Genomic DNA, 25316 nt, shown 5'->3' with positions numbered 1-25316 from the left:
TTGGCAGACTTTTAATTTGGAAACTCAGATAAGATAAAGTTTATCTCTGTGAGGTAATTAGGAGAATAAACAAAACGGAAAGTGATTACACAAATGAATTTTCAATATAATTAAAGTAGAAAATAAAGTGGGACACTATCTTGGAATAAAATCTATTGATCATCTATCACATTGAACTATATAATTGCATTAAAGTGTTTTTACAGTGACTGCATCAACTTTTTATGTGATGCAATTACTATAATCCAGTTACATGTCATCTGTTACTATGAAAATAGCAGTCTTGGGCAAACAATCAATCCAATTTAAGTTAACTACTTACTTCTGAATTAAACAGTGATCTATAACAGTTGCTAGGGGAGAGATCACTGAATTTGAGTCACTGCCAACAGGAGCCCTATACACTCCCTCCTGACCACCGATTTGATGTGTGACTTGACACTCGCTGCTAGCTGTTAATAGTTAGCTTCTATGGTAATTAAATTGGCTGCAGACCAAATGGCAGTGACAGTGGATCATAAATTACGGTGGTGTGGACAGCCGATGAATGTGTGTGGGAGCGGAGTGGCATGACGAGAAGAGTAGGGGGTATAAAGGGAGGATAGAAATGTTTTACTGCAGGGGCCTTCGGAAAATACAGCAGTGTTTGGCAGTTAAATGGTTTGATCAGGTTAGCATTATACTGTGAGAATAATGGCCCCTGTATCACCTCTGTATGTCTGGTTATTACAGCGGTTATGTGTACATGATAGCCATGCAAGTCTTCATATAAAAGCACATTTTATATTAAAACTACAAAATCCACATTATAGGAAATACCACAATATGTCCTGTTTATATAAGGGTAATAAGGGCATCAGCAGTCCCTGAAAGACAGTCATCACTCAGCATAGTAACTATGTTATATGATGTAACATCATATTGTGGTGATCATGATCAAATATCACTATGTTATTTTCCAGTGAAATATTTCTGCATTTTAACCCTCTTTTTGTTAAGGACCTTTAAGGAAAACCCCACCAGGACTCCAAAGGTACCTCAGCCACAGTTTGAGAACCAGTGGGCAGAGTCTTAACTGGTTCACACTGGGGGTGAACAGTAACACACACACACACACACACACACACACACTGCTCCCCTCCCTCTTGGAGGTAATTGGAGCAGACAGCAGTTGGCCAGGCCGGCCTGACTGACAGACAACAACAGTCCAGACTGAACAAACCAAAACTTAAACTGAAGACTTCAACTGAGCTGCACTGGAAAAGAAGAAGAAGAAGAAGAAAGGATTAACAAGTTGGATTAACCCACTGAGGATTTGTTTTGAAGAGAGGGGAGAAGGTTTTGGTTTTGGGTGTCACTATGAAAAGCCTGGATCTGTTCCTGCTGGCGTGTTGCTTATGCAGCCTGAGTACATTGGGAGGTAAGCCACAAGCTGACACAACATACCCATGTAACAGAACTGTAGTAGTCATGTAATACTTCTTATGTGGTTACAACACAAATATCACATGTAGTTTGCCACAGAAAATCCTAATCTAATGTTCAGTAAAAACCCACCAGCAAACACCAGATTAACACTGGAAGCCACCAAAGATGATTATTGAGCCTCTGGTCACAGTGTAACTTCCTCTGGGAATATTAAAGGTGTACGATAGTGATATTTGAGTTGGAGAAAGTCCAGAGATTGGCTCAGCATAATCCAGACTGCTTAGCAATATAGGTTTGGCCAATATAAATTGACTATGTGCTTAATAGACACATGCTGTCTTTCTCTTTTTGTTATGTTGTTTTAGTGTTTGGGAATACCTTTCCCTACAGACTCACTGACAAAATTAAATCTTAGTTTTGTATGTTACCATGTTAGCATTTGCTAATTAGCAACAAACAGAAAGTAGAGCTGATGCTGATGGGAATATCAATAGTTTTAAAAGTATTTTTTCATGTCCAGTCAGGTACCTGTAAAGATATTCCACTCAAAACTACAAATTCTAACTTAATGGTGGCACTGGATGAAAATGTATCCACTGAAGCAAAAATGCATCTATGCAGGGCACTAGTGTAGTCATGATCAGACTGAGAGAAGAGGAGTGGAATAAAACGGGGAAGGAATAAACAAAGATATGAAAATAAAAAAGGAAAGATGTTATCTTTTACAGAAAGACCTGTGTAACTGTTCACAGCAACTATTAACTCAACTAAATATCACACTAAAGCCATATGCAGACATTATCAGTTAAGTGGCATCCATTTCTTCAGAGAGATAAATGACTTTCTCATCCTCAGGCAGTTGATTTGATAACTGGCCACTGATTGCTAGAACAGCACGTTCAGTCCACTCTGAGAAAGATGTAGTTCACACTGAACTTTACTGCCGTCAGTGTCTATCTTGAAATCATGTTCATCACTGGTCAGCAAATGCACTCCCTTTAGTGAAGTTATCAGGTGGTAAAACAGCTGAGAGCACATTTAAGTGTCTTTCCAAGTAGGAGGACTTATAAATTCTTCTTCTGCCCTTTATCACAGAGGCGTCAGAAAAGCAAAGCTTACAAATTGCCAGTCCCAAGCATCTTTCACATGCACTACCCTTCACTATTATCTTACCCCATCTAATCTCTCTGGTCTTGTACTTTACTTTGCCTTGTTTACCAAGTCATCTGAACCAGGCAGAGAGAGGAAAAAGATGCTAATTTCTAGCCTTCCACATCCACCTCCCGTTCTCCCCCATCAGCAGCCATGCATCCCTGTGCCTAGCTAATGGGAGTGCCTTGCTGGGTGATCGTTGTCATTTATTCCTGTCAGGTCAGATCGTGCTGGGGCCACAGCCATGCCAAACGTGATGAATGCTGCGTCACCAGAGCTGCTGATTATAAATGCCTCTAACCTTCCAACACTGAGGAGGAAATGGCTGGAAATAAAAGAGGAGTTGTGTGTAGAAGATGCAGTAGAGTGCAAGCATTTGGATTTTGGGAAATTGACAACTTTAGTCACTTGTACAGCACTGTGCTAATGGGCAATAACACAACTTGCAGGGTCCTCAAATTTAGACAATACACAGACATAAATGTCTTCAGTTATTATTTGGATTTAACCAGGTTTGGAGTTTTATTGAAGAAAAAAGCTCTGCAAGCAAACCAGCTTGCTAACTGTCTTCAATGCTGGTGTGATCAGACTTTTACATTTTTGATTGACAGGAAGGGAGATAATAAAATAAGTGGGTTAGAAGAAGAAATACGTCTTATTTGGCCATTTATTACTATGCCACATCATTGCTTCTTTGCAAAAAGTCAAACTTTGCCTAACTTCCACTCTCTTTCCCTCCCGACACTCATCTCAAATGAATGTGTACCTGTTGTTCTGTCTGTGGGCTCTGCAGGCAGTGTGAGTGGGTGTTGAGGCAGAAGGTGGGACTCCGTCTTGTCAATTAATCCTTAGCCAGCTACTTCGAGAGCTGGGGGAGTGGGAGGATATTTCATTAATTGTGTTGGTTTGAATTGCCAGAGATTTGATTCTGTAAAGCATCCACTCACTCTGCACTATTAACTCTGCCACTCAGCCGGAGGGTTCATTGGTTGTCATATTGGAATGCACGACACACATTTGCCTGCGAATCACTGAGCTACACACCCACTAGCCACCAGTGTGACGGCACAGGAAGAAACTTTTTTATTTTAAAAGTGTTTCGGTTCATTGTATATGCTGTGCAACAAGTCCTTCAACGAAAAAATGGCCGTATAGGTTGTTTGTTTTTACCCTCGGATACGACCCACAGGTGTGTACAGTAGAGCAGTATATGTACTGGATCTTCATTGTCATGGTAATAATAATGTAACCTGTAGGAACTTCCCAGCAGCATACCAGGAATACCAGACCTTTGTCGTCATGATAACAGTAATAAACACACAGTTATGGACATGGAACAGTCACTGGTTTGGAATAGTCATGGATAAAAGCACCAGCACTGAGTATTAGTTTGACATGGGAAATCTTATGTCACACAAGCTCTATGTATGTGTCATTCAGGTGCCAGTGACATGGAGCAGGCTCTGATGAAGAAGCTCTTCGCCACCTACAACCTTAAGGTCCGGCCAGCAGCCAGCCCTGAAGAGAGGGTGGTGGTCCGTGTGGGTATGATGCTCTCCTCCTTCGTTGGACTGGTGAGCGACAAAATCCTGACACTTTTCACAAAGATATATACAGATAAAACATTTCAGACACAAAGAATATGAAAGAAATGCACATTTATTTTTAATGGCTTTTGATGAACATTACACGAATAGCAAATTTTGTCCAATATCACTACCTCAGCAGGACCTATATCACAGGTTTCAAGATCATCTGGATGTAGCTTTATGTTTACTGGACAGCCGTGAGAGTGGGATGTTATCGATCTCCTTCACTAACTCTGCACCAGAAGGAAAACTGTAATTTCCAAATGTTGGGCTATGTTGGGATCTTTTCAGCTTTGTAGCATTTCACAGTGGAACCTAGACACAGTGTGTTGTCGGCATTTCAGGTTGAACCATAGGTGGTTTTTGTAATCTACAGTTTTCCTGGCTTCAACTTTACTTGGATAACAATGACATGAGTGAGAATCTTTACTGACATCTTGAACAATATGTTCAATTTAATTATTGGTTAAGTTTCTGTCACTCGTTAAAAATGTGGCTGTTGAGGGGCTTCATGTGACAGTTAAGAACCTAAATCTACTGGGATGCCTGTATCTCACATGCCCCTGCTAATAATTCCTTGACATTTAACTGTGTTTCCATCTATTGTCACGTAGCCAGAAAAACTGGGGTTCATCTCCCTCAGGAGCAGCTTAGCCTCTGATAGATACAGTATATCTTTAAAGATCATGTCTGATTCACACAGACTGACAGATGTCTCTATTAAGGTTTTAAGCACAGTGGTTGCTCCCCATGCTGAGCACTCTTTTTTTTTTTATTCAAAACTGTGAATATATCTGAGATATATCTGAGTGCCATCTGGTTCTCAATTCAGTGCTTGCTGGCCTGCTGAGTCAAATGGCACAAAGAGTCATGCCACTGTAGTGCAGTACTGTATTTTTATTCACCCATGCTAGGAAAGAGTGTTTTAGCAGCTTGCAGCAACAGGGTTTCTGCCTGTGTGAGTCCATAAAAAGGTACAAAGCGAGTACAGAATGAAGCACACTACGTCACTTTATATGTTCCTTCATTTCTCCTTGGTTCCTTTCTCTGTAGCATCAGTAGACACACACACAAACACACATGCATATAGTGTCACATTTACATATGCATCTACATAGAGCATGCTCTGCCCAAGGTCAGTCTCACTCTAGAGAGGAAGTCACACGGGGTCCTTAAGTTGTGGAGTGGAACGATCTTGAAAACTGACCCACTTGGATGCTCAGTCCCCGTCTGCCCAGAACTAGTCAGCTGGATAACTGCTGTGTTATTATTAACATTCGCCCTGAGGGAGGTAAATTCAAACAGTTACAGGAAGTATCAGTAAGCGATAGGTCAGTGATGAGATAGGTATTTGTGTGTTTGTGTGTGTGAGAGAGAGAGATGGTTTGAGTCAGTGTCTGTTGCCCCCCCCCCCCCCCTTCCCTTCTTCTGTCCCAGCTGTCTCCCTGACATTCCTCCCAGCGTTTTAAATAGCAGGCCCGGCTCAGGGACGCTCCGCCTTCCAGCTGGACACATGCACACACACACACTCATGCACACACACATGCACATTTACTCATTGCCTGCAGTGGATATTTACACATGTGAACACCTTTACCAAAGCCTACATCATGAACTCTGTCCTGGAATTAACTGATGTGTGTCCATTGTTGCCTCCCAGCCAGTATCTCAAATGACTGTCAGCTGTTTTATGTGTGACTGTGTTCTAATTCTCCCTAGCAACCAACAGTAGCACCGAAACTGTGTTGACAAACAATATGTAAATAAATGGGCGTGCAAAAGAACATGTGAAAAAATATTATGAGCAAGAGTGAATGGTATGCTGCAAAAAAAAAAGTAATTTCTCAGGTTAATTTGATTGGTTAAGCCTGTTTTTGATGTAACTATCTAACCATCTAATCTAGCCAATGCATTGTCACTGGATTAAACTAAACTAAAATAAACCCAGATATTTGCCAAAAAGCCATGATGACTACTTAAAGTGACATTCCAGTGTTTTTAAATGTGGCTCCTACACTCATTATTGGGGCCATTCTGACCTGGATCATGCTTGCTTTGACCTCTCAACCTCTGGTGGCAATGAGGGGAAACTCTGTGGAGGCAGTGCAGGCTTGGAGCTTTACCAAATACATTTAATTTCTACATAAATCATTTTAAACACTTGCCTCTGAGTTCAGCCTGGAGTTACAGCAGCCTGTGGGGCTGTAACTACAGCTATTGTAGCTAACTGCACAGGCATCTGCTTACAGGACAACTGCTGGCGAACCAAACATGCTGCAGCAATAACCACAATTTATACTATGTAGGGGCTAATTTGTGTATTTACTTTTGTCTGGAATCAGAAGCAAGAAATTAGAAATGATTGATGTAAAACTGAAGCTAATTTGCAAAGCTACACACAGGATGCAGTCAGATTCAGTACTGAATGTAGGTCACCCCTGTTTTGGCTGCACACAACCAGTGTAGATATGTGTACTGTTCTCACGCTTCTTTCCCACATATACAGTATGTTTGATTTGCCAGTCATGTTTCACAGATCTCTAAAACAGAAGTGGTGAGGACAGAAAAATAGAAAAATAATGGAATTTTACTTCATATAAACACTACATTGAAGGTGCCATGCTGTATTCTAAGTGTTGTGTAAGTGCTATATGAACATCTGTGTGTATGTCTGCACAGACATTTGTTGCTGCAGCTGAACTTATTGTGATATTGACTGTGTTACTATTATGTTTTGGAAAGACGCAACAATAACACACTGTATTCTCCCTTCAGAACATGAAGAATGAAGAAATGAGCACAATTGTTGTCATGAATCTGGTAAGTCCATTCACGTCAGCACCTCTCACCAGAGCTTCACAGCGCTTTTTACTGCATGTTTGTTTCTCTGGGGCTGCAAATTGAAGTTGGCTTTGGAAATTTTGAGAGCACATGAGCTTAACAGAGAGTTACATGATGGGGAACCCCTCTACACTTCATTAACACACAGTGATGCAAGTGAATAACCTCCTTCTATTTGTCATCGTTTTGACCAACTCAACCGTGATTCCTGCTCCAGTGGCAATAAGCTTATTAACATAAGACCTCCTCATGTACAACTCAGTGCCAATACACTACACAAACAACCAACTGTGAACACTTGGAGTAGTCATAACAACAGAGTACATACAAAATGAAAAAATTATGCAAATGATGTTTTGTTATGTTGGGACGAATGCACAGGGAAAACCTCCCCTGTGGAATTTAATTACAGCAGGGGAAAAATGAAAAATAAACTGATGAAATGACAAAATGCATTTCTAGATGCAAAGTCTCTGCTTCTGTTCGTATCTGTTTCTGTGTGTACTTATGTATAATTTCTACATCCCTGCATGCATAAAAAACTTATACTACTTATACTTTTAAAAAAATTTCAAACAGGAATGGACAGATCATCGGTTGTCATGGAAACCGAAGGAGCATGATGGGATTGAGGTGTTGCGTATCCCCTCTGGGAAGGTCTGGCTGCCTGACATTGTCCTCATCAATAAGTAAGCAACAGCACTGCACTCACATCGACATTCGATTATCAGCAACATTTTTTAAAATTTTTTGTTTGTATCCTCAGGGGTTTCTTTGTAGGCCCAAACTAGCATTTTGTTTTTACTTTCCCACACATATTCATGTGCCAGTCCCACTTTGAAAGACATGTATCACAGACAATAAAATATAGCAAAAGTCTTATGATGAAAAGTTTGGACACGGCTTCATTTATGTCAAAAATATTTCCCTTTTTTTTTCCCCCTCTGCTGACACAGAGTTAAGTCGTGTTTGTCTATTTATTGAGTCAGAGTTAATATAGATCCACCCTGCCTGTGCCACTGCTCCTGTTATACAGCTAGCTATCCATGATTGTCAGCTTTAATCCTCACCTGTTAGCTACACTTCAACTTTAAGCCTCCTCCTTACACCTCCACTCAAGGTCATAATCAGTAAGTATTTATTGTTTTGGTTGTGCCATTGGTCATTGGTTTTGATGTGCTGCCATTGTAAACAGTGTACCGGTGTTCAACAGTTAACTGGACAACTGGAGTATCTATTTAACAGTTTACGCACTTTTCTCCACTGCACTACTTTACATGTACATATACTTAGTGTTAACTGATGTTTTTCAAGCATGTTCATAGATACTGAATTGCCTCTAGGAAGATTTAGCAGAACTAGTGTTTTTTTATTTCTTGTTCTCCTCCAGAGACTGTGCAGCAGGATAATGAATGCTACGGTTTTTCCTCTACATGAATACACTGTTCAAGAAAAGCAGGTGCAAAATAGAGACCATATGCTATGCACAGTACAGTAATTAAGTTATATGTCACCATTTTAATCATGAATGAGCTGTAGTTTTTTGGATATGCTTTCAGAGCACAAAAAATGTTGGTAAGGGGCATACTGGTTGTCTTTGGGTTAAGGTGCCAACCCATCATGTCTGGCTGTTGCATGTTGTTCCTCCTCTCTCTTTTCCACACCACTCATTCCCTGTCATCTCTCTACTGAAGCCTAAAAATACCAGAACAATTCAAAACCCCAACACATGACACAACCAGAACATGAACAAACAGTCATGTCTTAGATGTCCAGATGCTGGATGTTCAAGCAGAAAAACTAATAGATCTATTGCTATACATACTGTATGTACATAAAGCCAAAGTGAGTAACAAAATAAAAGCATCATTAGGTATTAATGTCATGATAAATATAGCTGTTTGTAAACATTCATATAAGAATTTCACTTTAACAGTATTGGTCACACTTGATCCACAGGTGAGCGACAGATTATGCAATGGAGCCTGTGGACATGAGGTTACAGACCAACTACAGCACAGTACAGTACCAGTCTAATGGAAAAACTATATGTCACAGCATTAAATTAAAAATGTAGACACTAGAGCATAGTCTCTTTTTCTTGCTGCCTCATACCCATACAGTACACACCCAATAAATCCCAACCGCTCCATTCATCAACACTTTATAAGCAATTAAGCAGCATGGCTCCCTAATAACTGAGCTGATGGCACTGCTCAGCTACTTCAGCTCAGGTTCCCTTAGAACCACACACACAAATATGTACATACACACAAATGCAAAAGTGTGTATACCCCTCTCTGTCTCTCTCTGTGTGTGAATGATCAATGCAGGTCATTTTAGCAGCAGAAGCAGCACCTTCACAGGGACAGGGTTTTAGGAGGGCTGACTTGAAGAACACGAGCTTCTCCCTGTTAAATTATGAGGCCCATAAAAGCCAAACGCTGCACCCTGACAGACGGCTAAATATGTGTCTAATTGACTTGATGTCTTTGTTGTGTATTGTGTTATGAGCTTAACAGCCAAAGTGGCTCTGTATACATCCAGCATTAGTGTTGCACTTCGAAGTGTCCTGTGAAATGTGTCAAGTTCCTCCATTTTATCCAAGTCAATTAAAATGTCTTAGTGGGGTCTTGCAGAATGGGACTGTGGTCAGCCTTGTATGTACTCTATAGCTGTGGTGAGAGAGCAGAAGGGATAGTGTGACTGCAATAATCAGACATACGAGACATGGTTAATCAGATTCTACTCACTCTGACCAGAGCTTCACCCTGTCTGTCTTCTTATGTAAATTCTGCTTTATTGCATGGAACAAAGAGTCGGGAAGGGAGCTGAGAGGATGTGGAATGACATGAAACAAAGGCCTCAGGCTAGATTCAAACCGAGGATGCTGCTGTTACTTGATATGTACAACTGAGTCAGCAGGATACCACATAATAATGACTTGATGTCTACAGATGACTGCAAAACTACTCACTCCCTGTTGCACTTTTGCCTCGTGTCACTGGTGACTTCAAAAAGTTGTACTGCCCTGATGTTTTAGCTGAACCTCTTTAAAATGTAGGTCAGAGAACACCTTCAGCCCTGTCTAGTATAAACAGCAAGTCTAAAAGTCATTTGTTTTTACATCCCAAAATGACCAGTATTATTGTTTTCTAATCTGACTCCCAAATTACCAGAATGGCATTGTCAGCAAATGACCATTAAAAAAAGATTTATTTCTTGTATTCTTGTATTTTAACAAACAACCAATGTTGTTGTTTTTTGGGTATGTGATATTTGATTTGATACAATATGAGACTGGACGAGACAAGATGGTACGAGTCAGTATGTTATGTCACATTCTGTGCCTCTCTTTGACCTACATGTACTGTACTGTTGAAGGGAAGTATGGACAAACACATAGAAAGAACCACAGCCTCAGGCCCTGCCCGAGTTTACAGTGCTGCTGGTGACCACTGAGACAGTGTGTCTCTGACATGCAGTCTACTTTCAGTGTAAGGTTTAGGAGTGTGGCCTCAGGTTGGCGGTAACATACAATGATTTGAAGTGAAGATACGCTGACGATGCTTAATTAAGAAAAGAACTAATGTTATCTTCATCTCTCTTTGCAGTAATGATGGAGTGTTTGATGTGGCCTTGCACGTCCATGTTCAGGCTTATAGTAACGGCAGAGTAACATGGACTCCCCCTGCTCTATACTGCAGCTCCTGTGGAGTTAAGGTGAGCATCAGCACACACACACACACACACACACACACACACACTTAAACTTGTTCTCCCTCTATTTTTATGCTTTCCACTAGTTTCCTGCTAATCTCGCTCCTCTTCTCTGACTCTTCCCTGTTTCTCTGCCTAGGTAACATATTTCCCTTTTGACTGGCAGAACTGCACTATGCAGTTCCGCTCTTACACATATGACTCAACAGAGATTGACCTGCAGTATGCACTGGACTCAAAAGGCAACGAGATTCGGGAAATCCAAATGGACGAATCTTACAGTGGTGAGGATTTGGTTGAATAGATGGATGGATGGATGGATGGAGTAATATAGGTAATAGCTTTTTTGAAATAAAGGGAAAATTTTGAACTATTGAATAAATTTCAATTTCAGTAGATGGCACTAATTTCATGTTTAAAGGGTTAAAGATATGAAGAATAGTAATATTTGTATGCACAGCAAATGACTCTGTAGTAGTATTGAGATATATTCCTTTGCATGATACACTGAATCAGTTCTTCCTTGGTTTTAATTTTCTCTTATTTGCTACTTTATACTTGATTTTGCTTAATATCTAGACTTTGGTCACAGGAGTGTCTTTTATCAGTTCGACTGTGTTTGCACTTTTGTTCGGACCCCCTTGTGGTATGCAGATTTGTTGCTTGTGCTGTAAAAATAATAATTCTGCTGATCTTAATTGAAATGTTTTGTAATACTTAAAATGTGAACATTTCTCCAGAGGGCGGCGAGTGGCACATCAGACACAGGCCGAGCAGGAAGGTCATAAATGACGATCGGTACGAGGACATGATCTTCTACCTGATCATTGAGAGGAAGCCTTTGTACTACGTCCTGAACATCATCATCCCCTGCATTCTCATCACCATCATCGCCATCTTTAACTTCTATCTGCCTCCTGATGCAGGTATACCATCAAAACACAGCAATACATACAAACCAGCTTACCATGAACTAGATGTAAAAATGACTGAAGGTCAGTTATCTTTACTATGACAATCTGGACAGTTAGGCATTCAATCTCCAGCTTGATGCAGCTCTGGTTAGGATTATATTGCTGCATTGTTGCTCTCTAAAACTGCTCATGCCATCTCCTAATTGTGTTTGTGTGGTCTGTTTAAATTGGGCAGTCACACACTTATCCTATTACTGGAATAAAGGGACTTTCAGATTAGATAGTTGACAATATGACATCCATGTCACTGCATGTAGAAACTTTAGATATGTTCGTTTTTACCCCTGTTAATCAAATGACTGAGACTGAGAAATTTAGATGTGTCCACTGAGTTATGCATATTAATGGGGCACTCCAGCTATTTATTACAGGAAGACTTGAAAGGACAAGATTTATGCAGCAGATGCACAGATATCTAGGTTTTTAGTCCCTGATATGGATCCAGCCTCAAAAAATGCTGGACCCTACATTTCCACTGCAACCTTTAAGTCCAAATTGAGAAATAACTCTGGTGACATCGGGGTTATTTCATCCTCCAGAGTCACAGAGGACATATTCAACTGGCTCAGTAGTACTCCCCATGATGATTAAACTTATCTCCATGTGTAAAATTGGTGATGCCCCCCCTTTGGGACACTGACCTCTAATTAAGTTAATTTAATGAACATATTTGTGGTGCTTTAAGTAGTCAGAGTATTGCCTGAATCTTGGAAATTTACAAAGAAAGAGGTGGTAAATATTTTTCTTCCTTATCTGAACCATGCCATCCTTAAGTGTGAATCCAGATTTTGGCATAGCATCCTGTAAAATCCACGCTGCATGACTATGTTTAATGACACATTCAGGCACATAACACAAGGACACATAGAAACCCTTTAGCCATTGCCTTAGGTTGTGTGTGTGTGTGTGTGTGTGTGTGTGTGTGTGTGTAAAGTTTTCCCCAGTCCCTGCGTTTTTTCATCTTTTCTTGTCTCTGCTTACGGGACATCTCAAGGTCTGCGCTCCTGCACAGTCTGCAGACATGCATGCATGATCATAAAGCACAATCCTCCAATACAGTGACAAGTCAAGGACATTTAAGTAGTAATCCAATGTTTTTTTCTTTATTTATTTTGCTGCTGATCAATAATTTTATGCATTGCACTTTCTAGAGATCACTTGTCAACCAAGACAGAACTCGAACATGTTGAACTCTCTGCTCTCTGGTGATACAGTGTGATGGAGTCAGTAAACACAAACACAAGGCAAACACACTTCTGCTTTGACAGTTACTCGCTGAAGGAGCAGGCACTGCGTTAATACACATTATCGTTCTCATTGTCTACAAACTCCAACCTATCTCAGGTAAACACAGTTTATAAGTGATAACTGAATACACCGGGGAGGCCTTGCTCTATTGACCAATCAGCTTCACTTAGAATGGGAGATGAATTTTCCATTAGAGTCATTAGTGGTGAATTACACAGGCCAGATGCTGCTAAAATAGTAGATCGCAGCCAGATGAAGGAGGAACAAACCTTTTCCTGGCGAAACTCAGTGAGTTGGAACACAGCCCTTAAGGAGCATGATGTAATTACAGCTCCCCTAAACAAAAGATAATGCTAATTAACTAAACAATATTCTCCTTTTTGTCCCCACCAGGTGAGAAGATGGGTCTGTCCATCAACGTGCTGCTGACCCTCACTGTGTTCCTGCTGCTGCTGGCTGATAAGATCCCTGAGACTTCACTGGGCGTCCCCATCATCGTCAACTACATCATGTTCACCATGATCCTGGTCACGTTCTCCGTCATCCTCAGTGTGGTCGTCCTTAACCTGCATCACCGCTCCCCTAACACCCACCAGATGCCCATGTGGGTCCGCAAGGTGAGTTCCAAGTACAAAATATCATAAACTATATAAATTGTTTGACTGGATTGTATGTGTGTGTTGAATTAAGAGTGTGTATTTGATGGTTTGGCATCTTGACCCTTAAGTCTTAATGGAAACTTATTTGTTTGTGTTTGTGTGTAACACATTTTGTCACATGGCACAAATAGTCTTGTAAAATGTGATTTCCTCTCCAGAGGTAAGTCATTGCTCTGCACTACCATATTTTACCATAAACATCATGAATACAGTCAAGTTAATCCAAGTAATTATGCAAATGAGTGAACTCAAATGCAAAAGCTTTACGCTCATGTGCACAGTTTATTAAACTGTGGCCACCTGAGCAGAAATCATAATGAAAATGCGGGTGTGGGTTTACCAAAAAAAACTCTATGTAGAGCCTAAAATTAATTACATTTAAGCAAAACATATATTATGCTGACAAGTTTTGCCTCATTCCATCAGAGTAGTAAATTGTGGCCTTGAAATAATTAATGTAATGTTAATTTGTGTGTTAATTTGGTAATGGAGGCAATAGTAGTTTAGGTTCAGGCAGTCTACTGAATTAAGTCGACACAGTCCTCAGCACCCTGAACGTCATGTTATACCATTAACCTCCATCAGTGGCTGGTGCCCTCACTGCACATTATGTGAAGCTAATTACAGGCCCCGGCAGCAGCTCTATACTTTGAGTTCTGACACACTTTCAGGGAACATTCACCACAAAAAGGCTCTTACACATATAGTGTGATTTACATGGTTTAATGAAACTGAACTGCTTGGTGCTGGATTGATGGCGAAAGGAACATTATGGGTTCTGCTTCTTTTCACTCCTACTCTTCAGACGATCAGTGTCAATCTGGGAAGGAAAGATTAGTGCACAGAACATTACCTATGGCAGATGTATGGATGTTCAGCTTCATACTTGTCATATTCTTAACACCAGACCTGCTAGTAATACACTGCTATTTCTATTTTAAAGCTGCACTAATCAATATTTTAATCTCACAGTGGATAAAATGAGTACATAATATGAAACACATTGTCACTGCAAAGACAAACCCATCATCACCCACCTTTGTGGTTCTACTCAGGTACAGAGGATATTTTAGCATTTTGCAGCTCATTGTTTTGGTTGTGTGGCCCTCAGCTTTACAGCTTTGTTTTACTCATGGCTCATATTAACATCATTTCAGCAACTAGCTAGTGAACATTTAGGGCTAAAGAGCCAGATATTTTTATTTGTGGAAACAGAAACAGAGCTAATAGGAGTGTGAAGCCGGTTTCTCTGTGTCTGCTGGATGTGTGAAATGCTAACATGTTAGCCATATACTGTAAACTCTGTCTCTCCTAACTTTAAACATGCATAGGACAAATGTAAAGACAATGTGAAGCCATGGTATAACCTATACACTTAAAAACAAACAAACAAAAAAACAAAAAACAAAAACAAGAACAAATCAGAAAGAGAACATGCAAGCTTTGAAATATATATATAATTTACATTACAGTAGTTTATGGGATGTATGTGATGAGTAACAAAGGCCAAATAAGCTCATTGTAAGAAAATATAAGTGAGCAGTCAAAATGTGACATTTTTCTACTAATACGATAATTACACTGCAGTTATTAAGCTTTAATGGAACCAAATGCCCAGCTTGAAAGGGGGTGCCACTGGGGTGCTTGAGTAATTTTATAATATTTCTCATCTCTCACTTAACCTTGCATCCTCTCCTCTAAGACTTTAAAGGGGGAGCAACAGGAAGTCAGAGAGGGAATATACAAGTGTCAATAATATCTCCTGTCTCCAGCTGTAGAATAAATGTAAAGGACAAATTTAAATGATCCTCCCCCATTTTACAATGAGCAATCATCTATGCCACTGACAGTAATAGACTCCTCTCACAGGTGCAGTGAAGCTGGATTGAAGGCATTACCAATGTTGGTACAGACCCCTTTGAAAATACCTTTTTTAAGTGTGTTAAATGGTCTATATTCTCCACCAGGGTCTGTCAGGGTCATCAGGGTCAAGTCTAAGGCAACAGAGAAAGCTACATCAGTGTCTGGACAAACATCATCCATGGTTGCTTTCAGAATCACGTTTTCTTTCTCCAGTCACTCAACTAGGATCTCAGGTCTCCTACGATGGTCCTTTGGGTGTCAAGTGCAGTCTTTATGGCTTTCAACGCCTCCTCCTCCTCCATCACTATGTCTCTGAGCTCCTTCAGCTCAGCCTTGATGTGGCTTTGGATGCTCTTTAGTACTGAAACCAGCTCTGATCTGCCAGAGTCCCACAAAGACAGAGCAGAAACACTGGCTGAGTTACAACAGCTGTCGTTGCAGAATGAGGTCTTTGTAGATGATGTGGATCCCTCCAGGGTACAGTTGCCTTACTTATATTCACATCTCATGAAGTGCTAAGCTGTGGGAATGGGAGTCACATGGAGCCAATAAGAAAGAATAAGCTTAAAGTGAGTGTGAAGTGCCCTGTTTAATCATGTTGAATTGAACAAAACTGTGTGTTTTATGAAATTATTCAGGATCTGGATTAGTTTATATTTGAACATCTGTCTTAAGTTGAATATTTAAGAGCAAAGCCAAAGACGAGGTGCACTGGAAAATAGTGTGGCCAACCATTAATTACTGTCAGTCCAATGAACTGATTTGTGCTTTGAAAGTGGGGGGAATCATACCTGCAGCCAACACACTGTACATTCACTATTTGACTGTGTATGCAGCCAAGATTTTTGAATTAGTCCAAGAAATATATTTTTCAAATTTCATTTATTCTGTCAAAAGTACCTTGTTGAGTTTTTGAATGTAAGTTTCTAGTACTGGCACGTAGCCTTTAGCTGTTGCTAATCATGTCACAAAAGGTCAGAGGAGTCCCATAAGGAAACATATCATATACATCAACATATCAATTGAATGTATTTACTTCAGAATTAATTCAAAAATTAATTAATTCAGTTAATCATGATAAAACCACAGTTTTTATGCCAAGATGTTTCACCTAATGTTACATTCACTATTGCAGCTATAGCATGGTCTTTGCCAGTGGGCTATTATTGACATCAATCTGTCAATACAGGCAAGACGAGAGTTATTTGAAAGGATGGATATCAAAGCACTTCAAAGTGCAGATGAAGAAGCCATTTACAGCATTCATGATATTGATCAGGACTGACATCTGGCCCGATGATTTGCTGTTTTATCATTGAGTCCTTTGATATCCTTTTGAAAGGCAGCTTCAGCCAAGGAGTACCAACTGATTATTATATAAAGGAAGATTTTCAACATTTATTTCAATTTTAATTAAGTACAACTATAGTCTGTTACTAAGGAGCTCCAGTGGAGCATCCAGAGTTTATGTTCTTTGTTCAAGGACACCTTGAGAGTAGACGTTGAGGAATTGGAAAGCATTACCCATTTGGTTTCCCCACCCACATCATTCAGCAGCAACTGTTAAAGGTTATCTCACTGCTAAATTCAACATTTTGAGTCATTTCTCACCCTTAATAGGCAAATACAGGGCAAGTACATTTCAGCTGTCCCATAAATCATAACACAAGAATCCAAACAAATGGATTTTTAATATCAGGGAAGACGATGGATTTGGGAGGTCTGTGTGAGCCAACAAGCTATCAACTGAATGTGGAAAGTACAGTTAAATAACCTTCTCTTTCCCGATGTGGTTTTCAAGCATGGAAATATACATGAATGAGTGTTTTCACATTTGTTATTTCCAGTTTTAAAACTCTCAGCTTGATTCTCCATTTGCATGAGCTCAGAAGAAACACGAAAGAGAAACTGACTTTACTGTAAATTGTAGAAGTAACTCTGTTGCTCTTCACCTTTCCTCTACTCCTAGATCTTCATCCACATGCTTCCTCCTTACCTCGGCATGCTGCGGCCAAAAGTAGAGACCCCCCTGTCCCTGGAGACCATGCCCCGCCGGGAGAAAAAGAAGGTTGCCATCAGCAAAGTGGCTGATGAATACTTTATCCGCAAACCAGACTCCTCCATCTTGTTCCCCAAGCCCAACAGGTGAGGACAGAAATTGCTCTTGGGTTTTAAGTGGATCTATTGTATCTGCTTGTGCATTCTGCAGTCAGTGTTCATTCACTCAGAATATCCAGTGTACTGACTGTGCCAACTGTAGTGACAGTAGCTCAACCTCCCACTGATCTCAGAACAGAAGCATGTTTGTGCTTTCTACCTTCTTAAGTAGGTAAGAAAGTATGTTATTGAGGTTATTGCTTATGTATTGTTTGACTTTTAATAACATTAATATCTTACTCCAGACACTACCTTTTATTTTATCAGTAATAGATACATATTGTATCAGTATGAACTGGCAGATTTCTAAGATATAATTTATACAGAAGCTCTTGTTGGGACCATTTCTTTTTCTTTTGTGTTTTTGTAAAGGGGATTTTCAAGCATGATATATAATGTCAGCATATGCAGGAGCACTACACATAAAAGTCCTTTATCCATTTATGATGCGTAATCCACATCTGACTCTCTTTACTGTGGGTTTTGTGTAAAAGGAATAACTTCCTGCAGTAGAAGTGATTAAAAACACATTACAAGTAAACTTCTGAGGTGTGTTAGATTGCACCTTAAAATGAAATCCAATAGTTTATCTAGCATGACTTGTGTTTAGTATTCATAGAATTTCAAGTTTAAGTCTGTGTAGTGGGTTATCTCAGAAGTCAAGCTGCCCAGCACTTCCTGTTTTTCCCACAGCTTGCATTTGCCCTTAGAAAGTCAACTCTCATTCTACATTAATAAACTTTTCTGGGGTATAGCTGTTCAATTATTCGAAGACAGAACCTTTAGTGCAAAATTACATACACCTTTTCCTCCCATGCATGTATCTTAGTTGTCATCTACATTGAGAAACTGAGGAGATATACTCAAGCATTTTTAGTTGGTGCATTGCTTTGCTAAAAGCTGTGCCTTTAAATACACAGAAGTGTGAGCAAACACACTTAGATAACTTCTTAAAAGTCACTGGTCAACACATCTCCTGTATGTGTCATTTTGGATTAACTTCCTGCCAAAATTTAGGCTGTCAAAAAGTTGCTGTAATTTCTGGAGCAGTTGCAAGCTAAGAACTCATTGGGGAACTAGTGATATTAGACATAAAAGCTGGAGCTTCACTCTCTTTGGTTTAGCTGAACAGGGTTTAATTGAGGCAGTGATACTTTAAATTGAAACTAACATGATGTCAAAGTTTGAGCTACTATGCAGTATTTAAAATTTTGGGTTTGTCATGCAAAAACAGAACTACAGAGCAGAACTACTTTTGTTAGGGAGCGTGGAACTGCCTCAGAAAAAGGCATTTAGACCTTAGTTCACCAAACACTCCAGTGAAACCTAGACTGATGAGTTCCATCAAAGGTTTTACAGAGCGCTGGCCCTGAAGCTGATGAGTAAGGGGCTGGATCTGGGCCAATGTTGGCACACAAATTGGCGACAAACTGGTCTATCAGTCTAACCCTGGTCTCTGTACTGTATACAGAGGAAATAGGTGACCTTGATCAGGTAGACTTTGCTACTAGCTGGAAGTCAGCTACTCTGTGACATCCTTAAACTAGCCTGCCTCCCTGCTGCTCTATTAATACACCTCAAAAATCTTCCTCACAGTGTGAAGCTGTCCCTTTCTCTCTATCCTTCACCTCCTGTGAGAACTGAAATATGTCTAGAGGAAGGAGCGGAGGCGGCCAGAGAATCGTTGCTAAAATAATAATGACCCGTGCAAATCGACTCTGACACATTAGAGCGGGGACGCTGCGTGTCTAGGTGAAAGAACGGGTGACGGAGGAAGGAGGGGGAGCCTCTATTAGAGCAATTTGATGAGACAGCAGTATCTCTCTTGAGTCCACACATACACACACCCCTTCTTAATTGGGTTTAGTGCATGTCTTGGCACCAGACGCAGCCAGTTTTAGTTGAATTAGTCTCCTGAATAGTCATTTACTTCTCGCTGATGAAGTGCTACTTTGAGCCACGGAGGGGGGAAAAAGGGAGGAGGGTTAAGAGGCCAAATTGTGTCTCTCTTCCCCCTCTCTCCTACCTTTCCTCTCTTATCTCTCTCTCTCTATCTGATGAAGCTCCACCTCTCTCAGGTCACAGCCTCCTCACCCTGCCACACTCGCAGGAGCAGCCAGTGATGGCAGCACTGCATTGTAAACCCCCAAATTCCTGTGTGCTGAATACCAAGCAGCTCTCTACTCTGCCCTGCCTGTCAGGTCACACTACACGTTTCATGCTTCCTTATACACATACGTGCCATACTGCCCTCTCGTGTTGAGCTGCTTAACCTACAACTCATTTTAACTGGGATTTCTCTTGTCAGAGGTTCTTGAAATGTAAGTGAAAGAGGTGTTTAATATTTGGTTAGGTGTTTCATAAGTAAACAGATGTCTGGAAAAGCAGAGTACAGCTGGCTCTGCAAAGAGGATAATGTTGATTTATGTTTGTTTGGACCAAGGGTCATGAAGACCAGCAGGAGATAAGTTAAGTTTTACAGACCTTGTTAAGGGGGTTTAGACTTCAAAATCTAAAATATATACATGTTTTATCCTGTTTAATATCATTTACCATGATCTAACATAAAACACATGCAAGTATTACACTTAAGAGGCAATGCATCTTGGTTGAATGTGTATTTTTGTGCACTTGTGACTATGTGTTTATGGTATTTCTCAGTCCTTGAGAACATGAGTAGTCAGACAGTCAGACAGGTTTAAACAAACCCAGAGGTTTAGCAGCTTTAACTGCAGGAGAATACAGAGACAAAACTATGAACTTGTTACCCTAAGTTTCCATCATAAATATATATGTCAGGATTTAAAGGCCAACATGCTGATTTAACTGCGACCTACTGCACTTGCCATAGTTGTGTACACACAGTTGTACAATAAAGGATTATTTGCAGACAGCAGGTGTGCTAGCCTTCAGTTTGACCTCCAAATAATGCAGTTTAGATCATATGGCTAATCTGTTGTTTACAACTTGTGTGGTCATCTGACTGCCTGTGTCTTGCCCTGTTGGACTTGTAGCAATGTCACAGAGTTCCCAAATCTCAGCACAAACTTTAGTGGATGGTGTTATCATAAGGTGACAGGTGACAGGTTAAAGTAAGGCCCATGTTGTAATAAACCAGAGTTATTCCCTTTAATTTCAGAGAAAATATGACTTCTCAACCAAGCATTTTATCTGCAGTGTCTTGCTGAGAGAGTCATGCTCTGTCACTACTTAAGGTTATAGGAGAATTAGACCTTCTGGGTACGTCTCTCTACTGGAAGCAGCCAATGGACAATCCCATGTGTCATTGCTCAAGGACACGCTGCACTACCATGCATAGAAATGCCAGCAGGGACAATCAGAGCAGAATTCACTGAGGGGGTAATACTTTGAGCTTCTTCAGTAGCTGAGTGTTAACAGTGACACTACATAACTTTTGAAAGAAGAAATAACACATTCCTCTACTTAACAAATAAAACATGAATACAAAAAACATGAATGTAATGACATTATATTCAGGTGTTTTTGCTGTATATGCCTTTCGTGATCTGGTATGACCAGTAGCTAATGTGGCCTAAGCTAACATCAAAGGGGCCTAGATGTCTGTGCATAATTAACATTACTAATCAGCTTTATGACTCTTGTGACTCTACCAAACCTACCAACAGATAAAAGTTAAAGCTGCTCTTGGTAACACTGTTCTTTGGTCGGACCATGTGGAAGCTGAAAGTAAGTGATTTTTAAGTTTAAACTCCTTCCTGTAATTTATACAACCCTTGGCCTCAGCTTCTTCCATCATGGGATTTCTGAGAAAACACTTGCTAGCCTTCCAATTTTAGCATAACAAATCATGTCAATCACTTATCCTTATATTTTGGTAGCATTTATATTCCCGCTTTCTTTCCTGAATTTGATTTTATATATATGATTTTAGTGAAGAATAAAAATAAATATGGATTTTAATTATATGTCACGTGAAAACATGTGAGTAATAAAATGAGGAAGACGCCAGCAGCAACTTTCTCCCAACTTCCCCCAGCAACTCCTGGCACCTCATTGCAGCTGACGGCTGGTAACTGAAGGCAACAAGTAAACACAGAAACATGCACACACACACAGAGGGTTTCTCAGCCAGAGCAGCCCAGTCAGCAGATGCAGAGCGGTGACTCCCACACTGGCAGACGGAGCCCAGGGAGCTCCTCTGACCTTCTCTTTATTCCTCTCTGAATGACAGAGGAGTGCAAAGGAGACGTGCAGCCTGGCTCATAAACGCTTTACTATTTTACAGCTTTTAATTAGTGCGGGCTGACATCTGCTCGCACGTTGCAACATTCCCCAGGCTCGTGTGCATTTGTTCAGTTTGGGTGTTGACACTTCATGTGGACTCACTCCATTTTCTCCTGAATCAACATGAGATTTATTGACAATAATGTTTTGTGCATTAAAAATATTGTCCTTTGATACACTGTATGTGCAGGTTTCAGCCAGAGGGCATGTACGGACCTAAGAAAATTTATTGATGGCCCAAGTACCTACCTGTCGTTACCTGATGAGCTTAAGTCAGCGATAGACGCCATCACGTATATCGCAGAGGCACTGCAGGCTGAGAGGACTATGACTAAAGTGTTGTCTCTGTTTGTTCTGTTTTTTTTTTTTTATTACACTAACTTTTTTTTTCCTTTTTCTGTCTTTTCCTCAATCCTCCTGCCAGACAACTCTTTCCATACACCACCCCTCCATCCTCTCTTTTTCTTTTTCCATTCTGTTTATTTAATCTCTACCATGTATCCTCTCCCTTTTCCCCATCATCCTTTTGTCCAATTACCTCCAATTACCAGCTGAAGGAGGACTGGCAGTATGTGGCTATGGTGGTGGACCGCATGTTCCTGTGGATCTTCGTCATCTTCACCACTGTGGGAACCTTGGCCATCTTTGCTGATGCCAGCTTCAACCACACACCCACCGACCCCTTCAAGTCCCCCTGAGGCACTGGAACTTTGTGTTTCTTAAACAAATCTTCTTCCTAATGTACCACCTTTAAAACATGGGGAAAGAAATCACTGTGTAAAAAATGATTTTCTGTTGAAGTCCCCATCGGCCATTGCCTACTGCACCTCACATTTTTTTCTATTGCCAATTTACCCTCTATTTACTTTTCTTGCTCTGGCAAACCACAAATGACCTCAAGATGTTTCTCTTGTGTAAGATGCAGAAGAAATACACGTTGACACTATTCCATTATTGTGTCAAACTGTAATTTCTAATACAAGCTTTTAGCTAAAGACTGTTGCAATTCTTTTAAAAAAAAATGGCTAAAGCTGATAAAATTTGATGCACAAGGTCAAAGGACAAGGTTTGAGTAAAAGAACATATATCTTTATTCTATACACATTTAGAGAATGGCATATTTGACCAGTTGAGGTTTGTCAGGCAGTGTCAAGAACCACACACCTGCAAGGTTTTGTCTGTGTTCAACCTCAAGTGTGCTGCAAATGAAACATCTTGAGGTTCTTTCTCAGCTGAATGAGCAATAGTGCTCAAGACCTTCTCAGCCTCAGCAATGTTGCCTTAATCACATGGAGACGTGTTTCTGCCAAGAAACACATTGCTTGACATAGAACATTTAAACTAGCCAAAACTTTATTACATGTGCAAGGGCACTGATTATTGCATGAAATATACTGTAACCACCAAGACAATGTTAGCATGCCTGACATGTAGAAGTACATTTATCTGATCTCCTTGTTTTTTAGTGTAGTAGCAGTAGGACTCTAGGTCTGAAGAGTGTGGATCCAGCGTTGGATATTCATATGTGGTGTTAACACATAAACACCAAGACAAACCAGATGCTATAATGAGCGAGCTGTATGCCTTTCATTTCCCTGTGTCAGAATGTGCCGGAGTGTGGCACATGCTTTGTGGATATTTTTGCGACCGTAGTAATCCTCTTTGTATTTTCAGCACTGGTGTATGTGTGCGGAGAGCAGAGCAGCACGCCGGCCCAATTCACCAGCTGCACCAATAGCCTGTGGAATTCCCATCATATAGAAGATGTGTGCCATTTTGCTTTCTTGTAGACGCACACACACACACACACACACACACCATATGTCCTTTTGGATCCTCTCACATGACAAACACACACCTGCCCTTTTACATTTTTCCTTTCAATTTTTTTGTTTGTTTTTTAAATAAAGATCTGAGGGGAGGGTATTAAAGGCTCCATCTGTTGTCAGAATGCTGCCGTGAGAGTTGCGAACCTCGCTCCATCACCTGCCCGCTCTGCTATTAATAACTGTCCTCACACACACACATATACACACACACACACACACACTGGCACTGGTTACTGGACACTGCTGCATGGGCTTCCCTGATATTTCTGTGTGTAAATACACTTATGCATACATGAAGTGTGAGCTCTATCAGCTGAGGCATTTGAAGGCTGAAAGTCCACAGTCAATGTCAACAGCTCATTGTGGCGACAGCGCTGATAGTGCTTCAATATTATAGACCTGGCTACAGCATTATTACCCACTACTGGTAGAATTACACTCATTTCTATCCTCAGCTTATTATCTCACTCTTTGACCTTGCATGAAGCTGTATCGGTGAAAAGACGGGCTGTCCAACAGATGCACAAAAACGCAAAGGGGCCATTCTGACTGATGTATTATACTGGGAGTGGCGGCATGCAGGAGGGCAAGTCGGAGACATTCTCGCTCTCTCAACTCTCAACGTGGCACTGATTTATAACCTGTTTGTGTTTTTGCACTGGAGACCCTGACAAGCATGGGAGAGAGGTTAGTATGACCTCAGATACAAAAGAAAGGAGGTAATAGAAAGTACAGACATAGGCGAGGTACATATTTCTTATCTTGTGTAACAGACGGAATAACTTTACGACCCTTGAAATGCAGACATCAGCTTCATAAAAGCAACATGAAGTATCCAAGAAGCAGCGGGTTCCAGAGTTCATTCCAAGGCCTCCACCTCATCGATCATCACACTTGTAGTCTTCACGTCTCAGAACTTTCTCTGTCATCTCTATGGCAACAACATCCATCTCTATTTTATGTCTTGTTTGACATTCTTTTCTTCTCTAGCCCCAAGCTCACTTCATGGTCAGTATCAGCAAAACTGATGTGCACTTTCACTGTTCAAACTCAAGAAGTCCTGTAAGACCTCTCCATCACTACTGACAACACCTCACCTTCTCCTGCTAAGAAGTTTGGTAATTGTAGACATGGTTTTGGCAACTTCATCCTTTGGGTTTTCACTGTGCTGCATCTCTCACTGAAGAACAGAATCTTTCAGCGTTTCTCACTTTAATTGCCACACATACATTAGCTTTATGGCTTAGAGACATATCAAGATAAATGATGTTGGTGTTGCACACTGAATGATGCATTTTCTGCTACTAAGTAATTTCCTCTCTTACTTTATCTATCTCTATATTTTACTCATTGTTTCCACTCTGCAAAAATGTCAGAGCTGCTCTTACTAGTAATTTTAAGGCCCATTTTATTGGTGGAAAGGTAATTCCAGGTACATGTCACATCTGATAATCAGTTTGTTCTGCTTTAATATTCCTACTACTAGAAACCACTATGTGACTAAAGCCACCTATTTTTAAGTGATTATATAATGTTTTTGCTTGTAGGAAAAATGAAAAAAATCACAGTTTATGTGCTGCTTTCAGCTCA

At 40.4% G+C, this 25316-nt stretch overlaps 1 protein-coding gene across 1 annotated transcript; it reads left to right on the top strand.

Annotated features, from left to right (window-relative positions):
• Positions 1-1126: 1126 nt before the first annotated feature.
• Positions 1127-22610, top strand: LOC108902178 (acetylcholine receptor subunit beta-like). Its single transcript, XM_018703926.2, is given in 12 exon segments — positions 1127-1420; positions 4021-4154; positions 6945-6989; positions 7590-7699; positions 10625-10733; positions 10870-11014; positions 11471-11656; positions 13346-13569; positions 17444-17619; positions 22088-22102; positions 22104-22233; positions 22449-22610. Coding segments are annotated over 12 exon segments (1482 nt in total). The 5' UTR covers positions 1127-1359; the 3' UTR covers positions 22596-22610.
• The last annotated feature ends 2706 nt before the right edge of the window (positions 22611-25316 follow it).

The sequence above is a fragment of the Lates calcarifer genome, linkage group LG14, assembly GCF_001640805.2.
Source record: "Lates calcarifer isolate ASB-BC8 linkage group LG14, TLL_Latcal_v3, whole genome shotgun sequence".
NCBI classification, from domain to species: Eukaryota; Metazoa; Chordata; class Actinopteri; family Centropomidae; genus Lates; species Lates calcarifer.
Note: the sequence above shows the minus strand (reverse complement) of the source record. Positions and strands in the feature narration are given on the sequence as shown.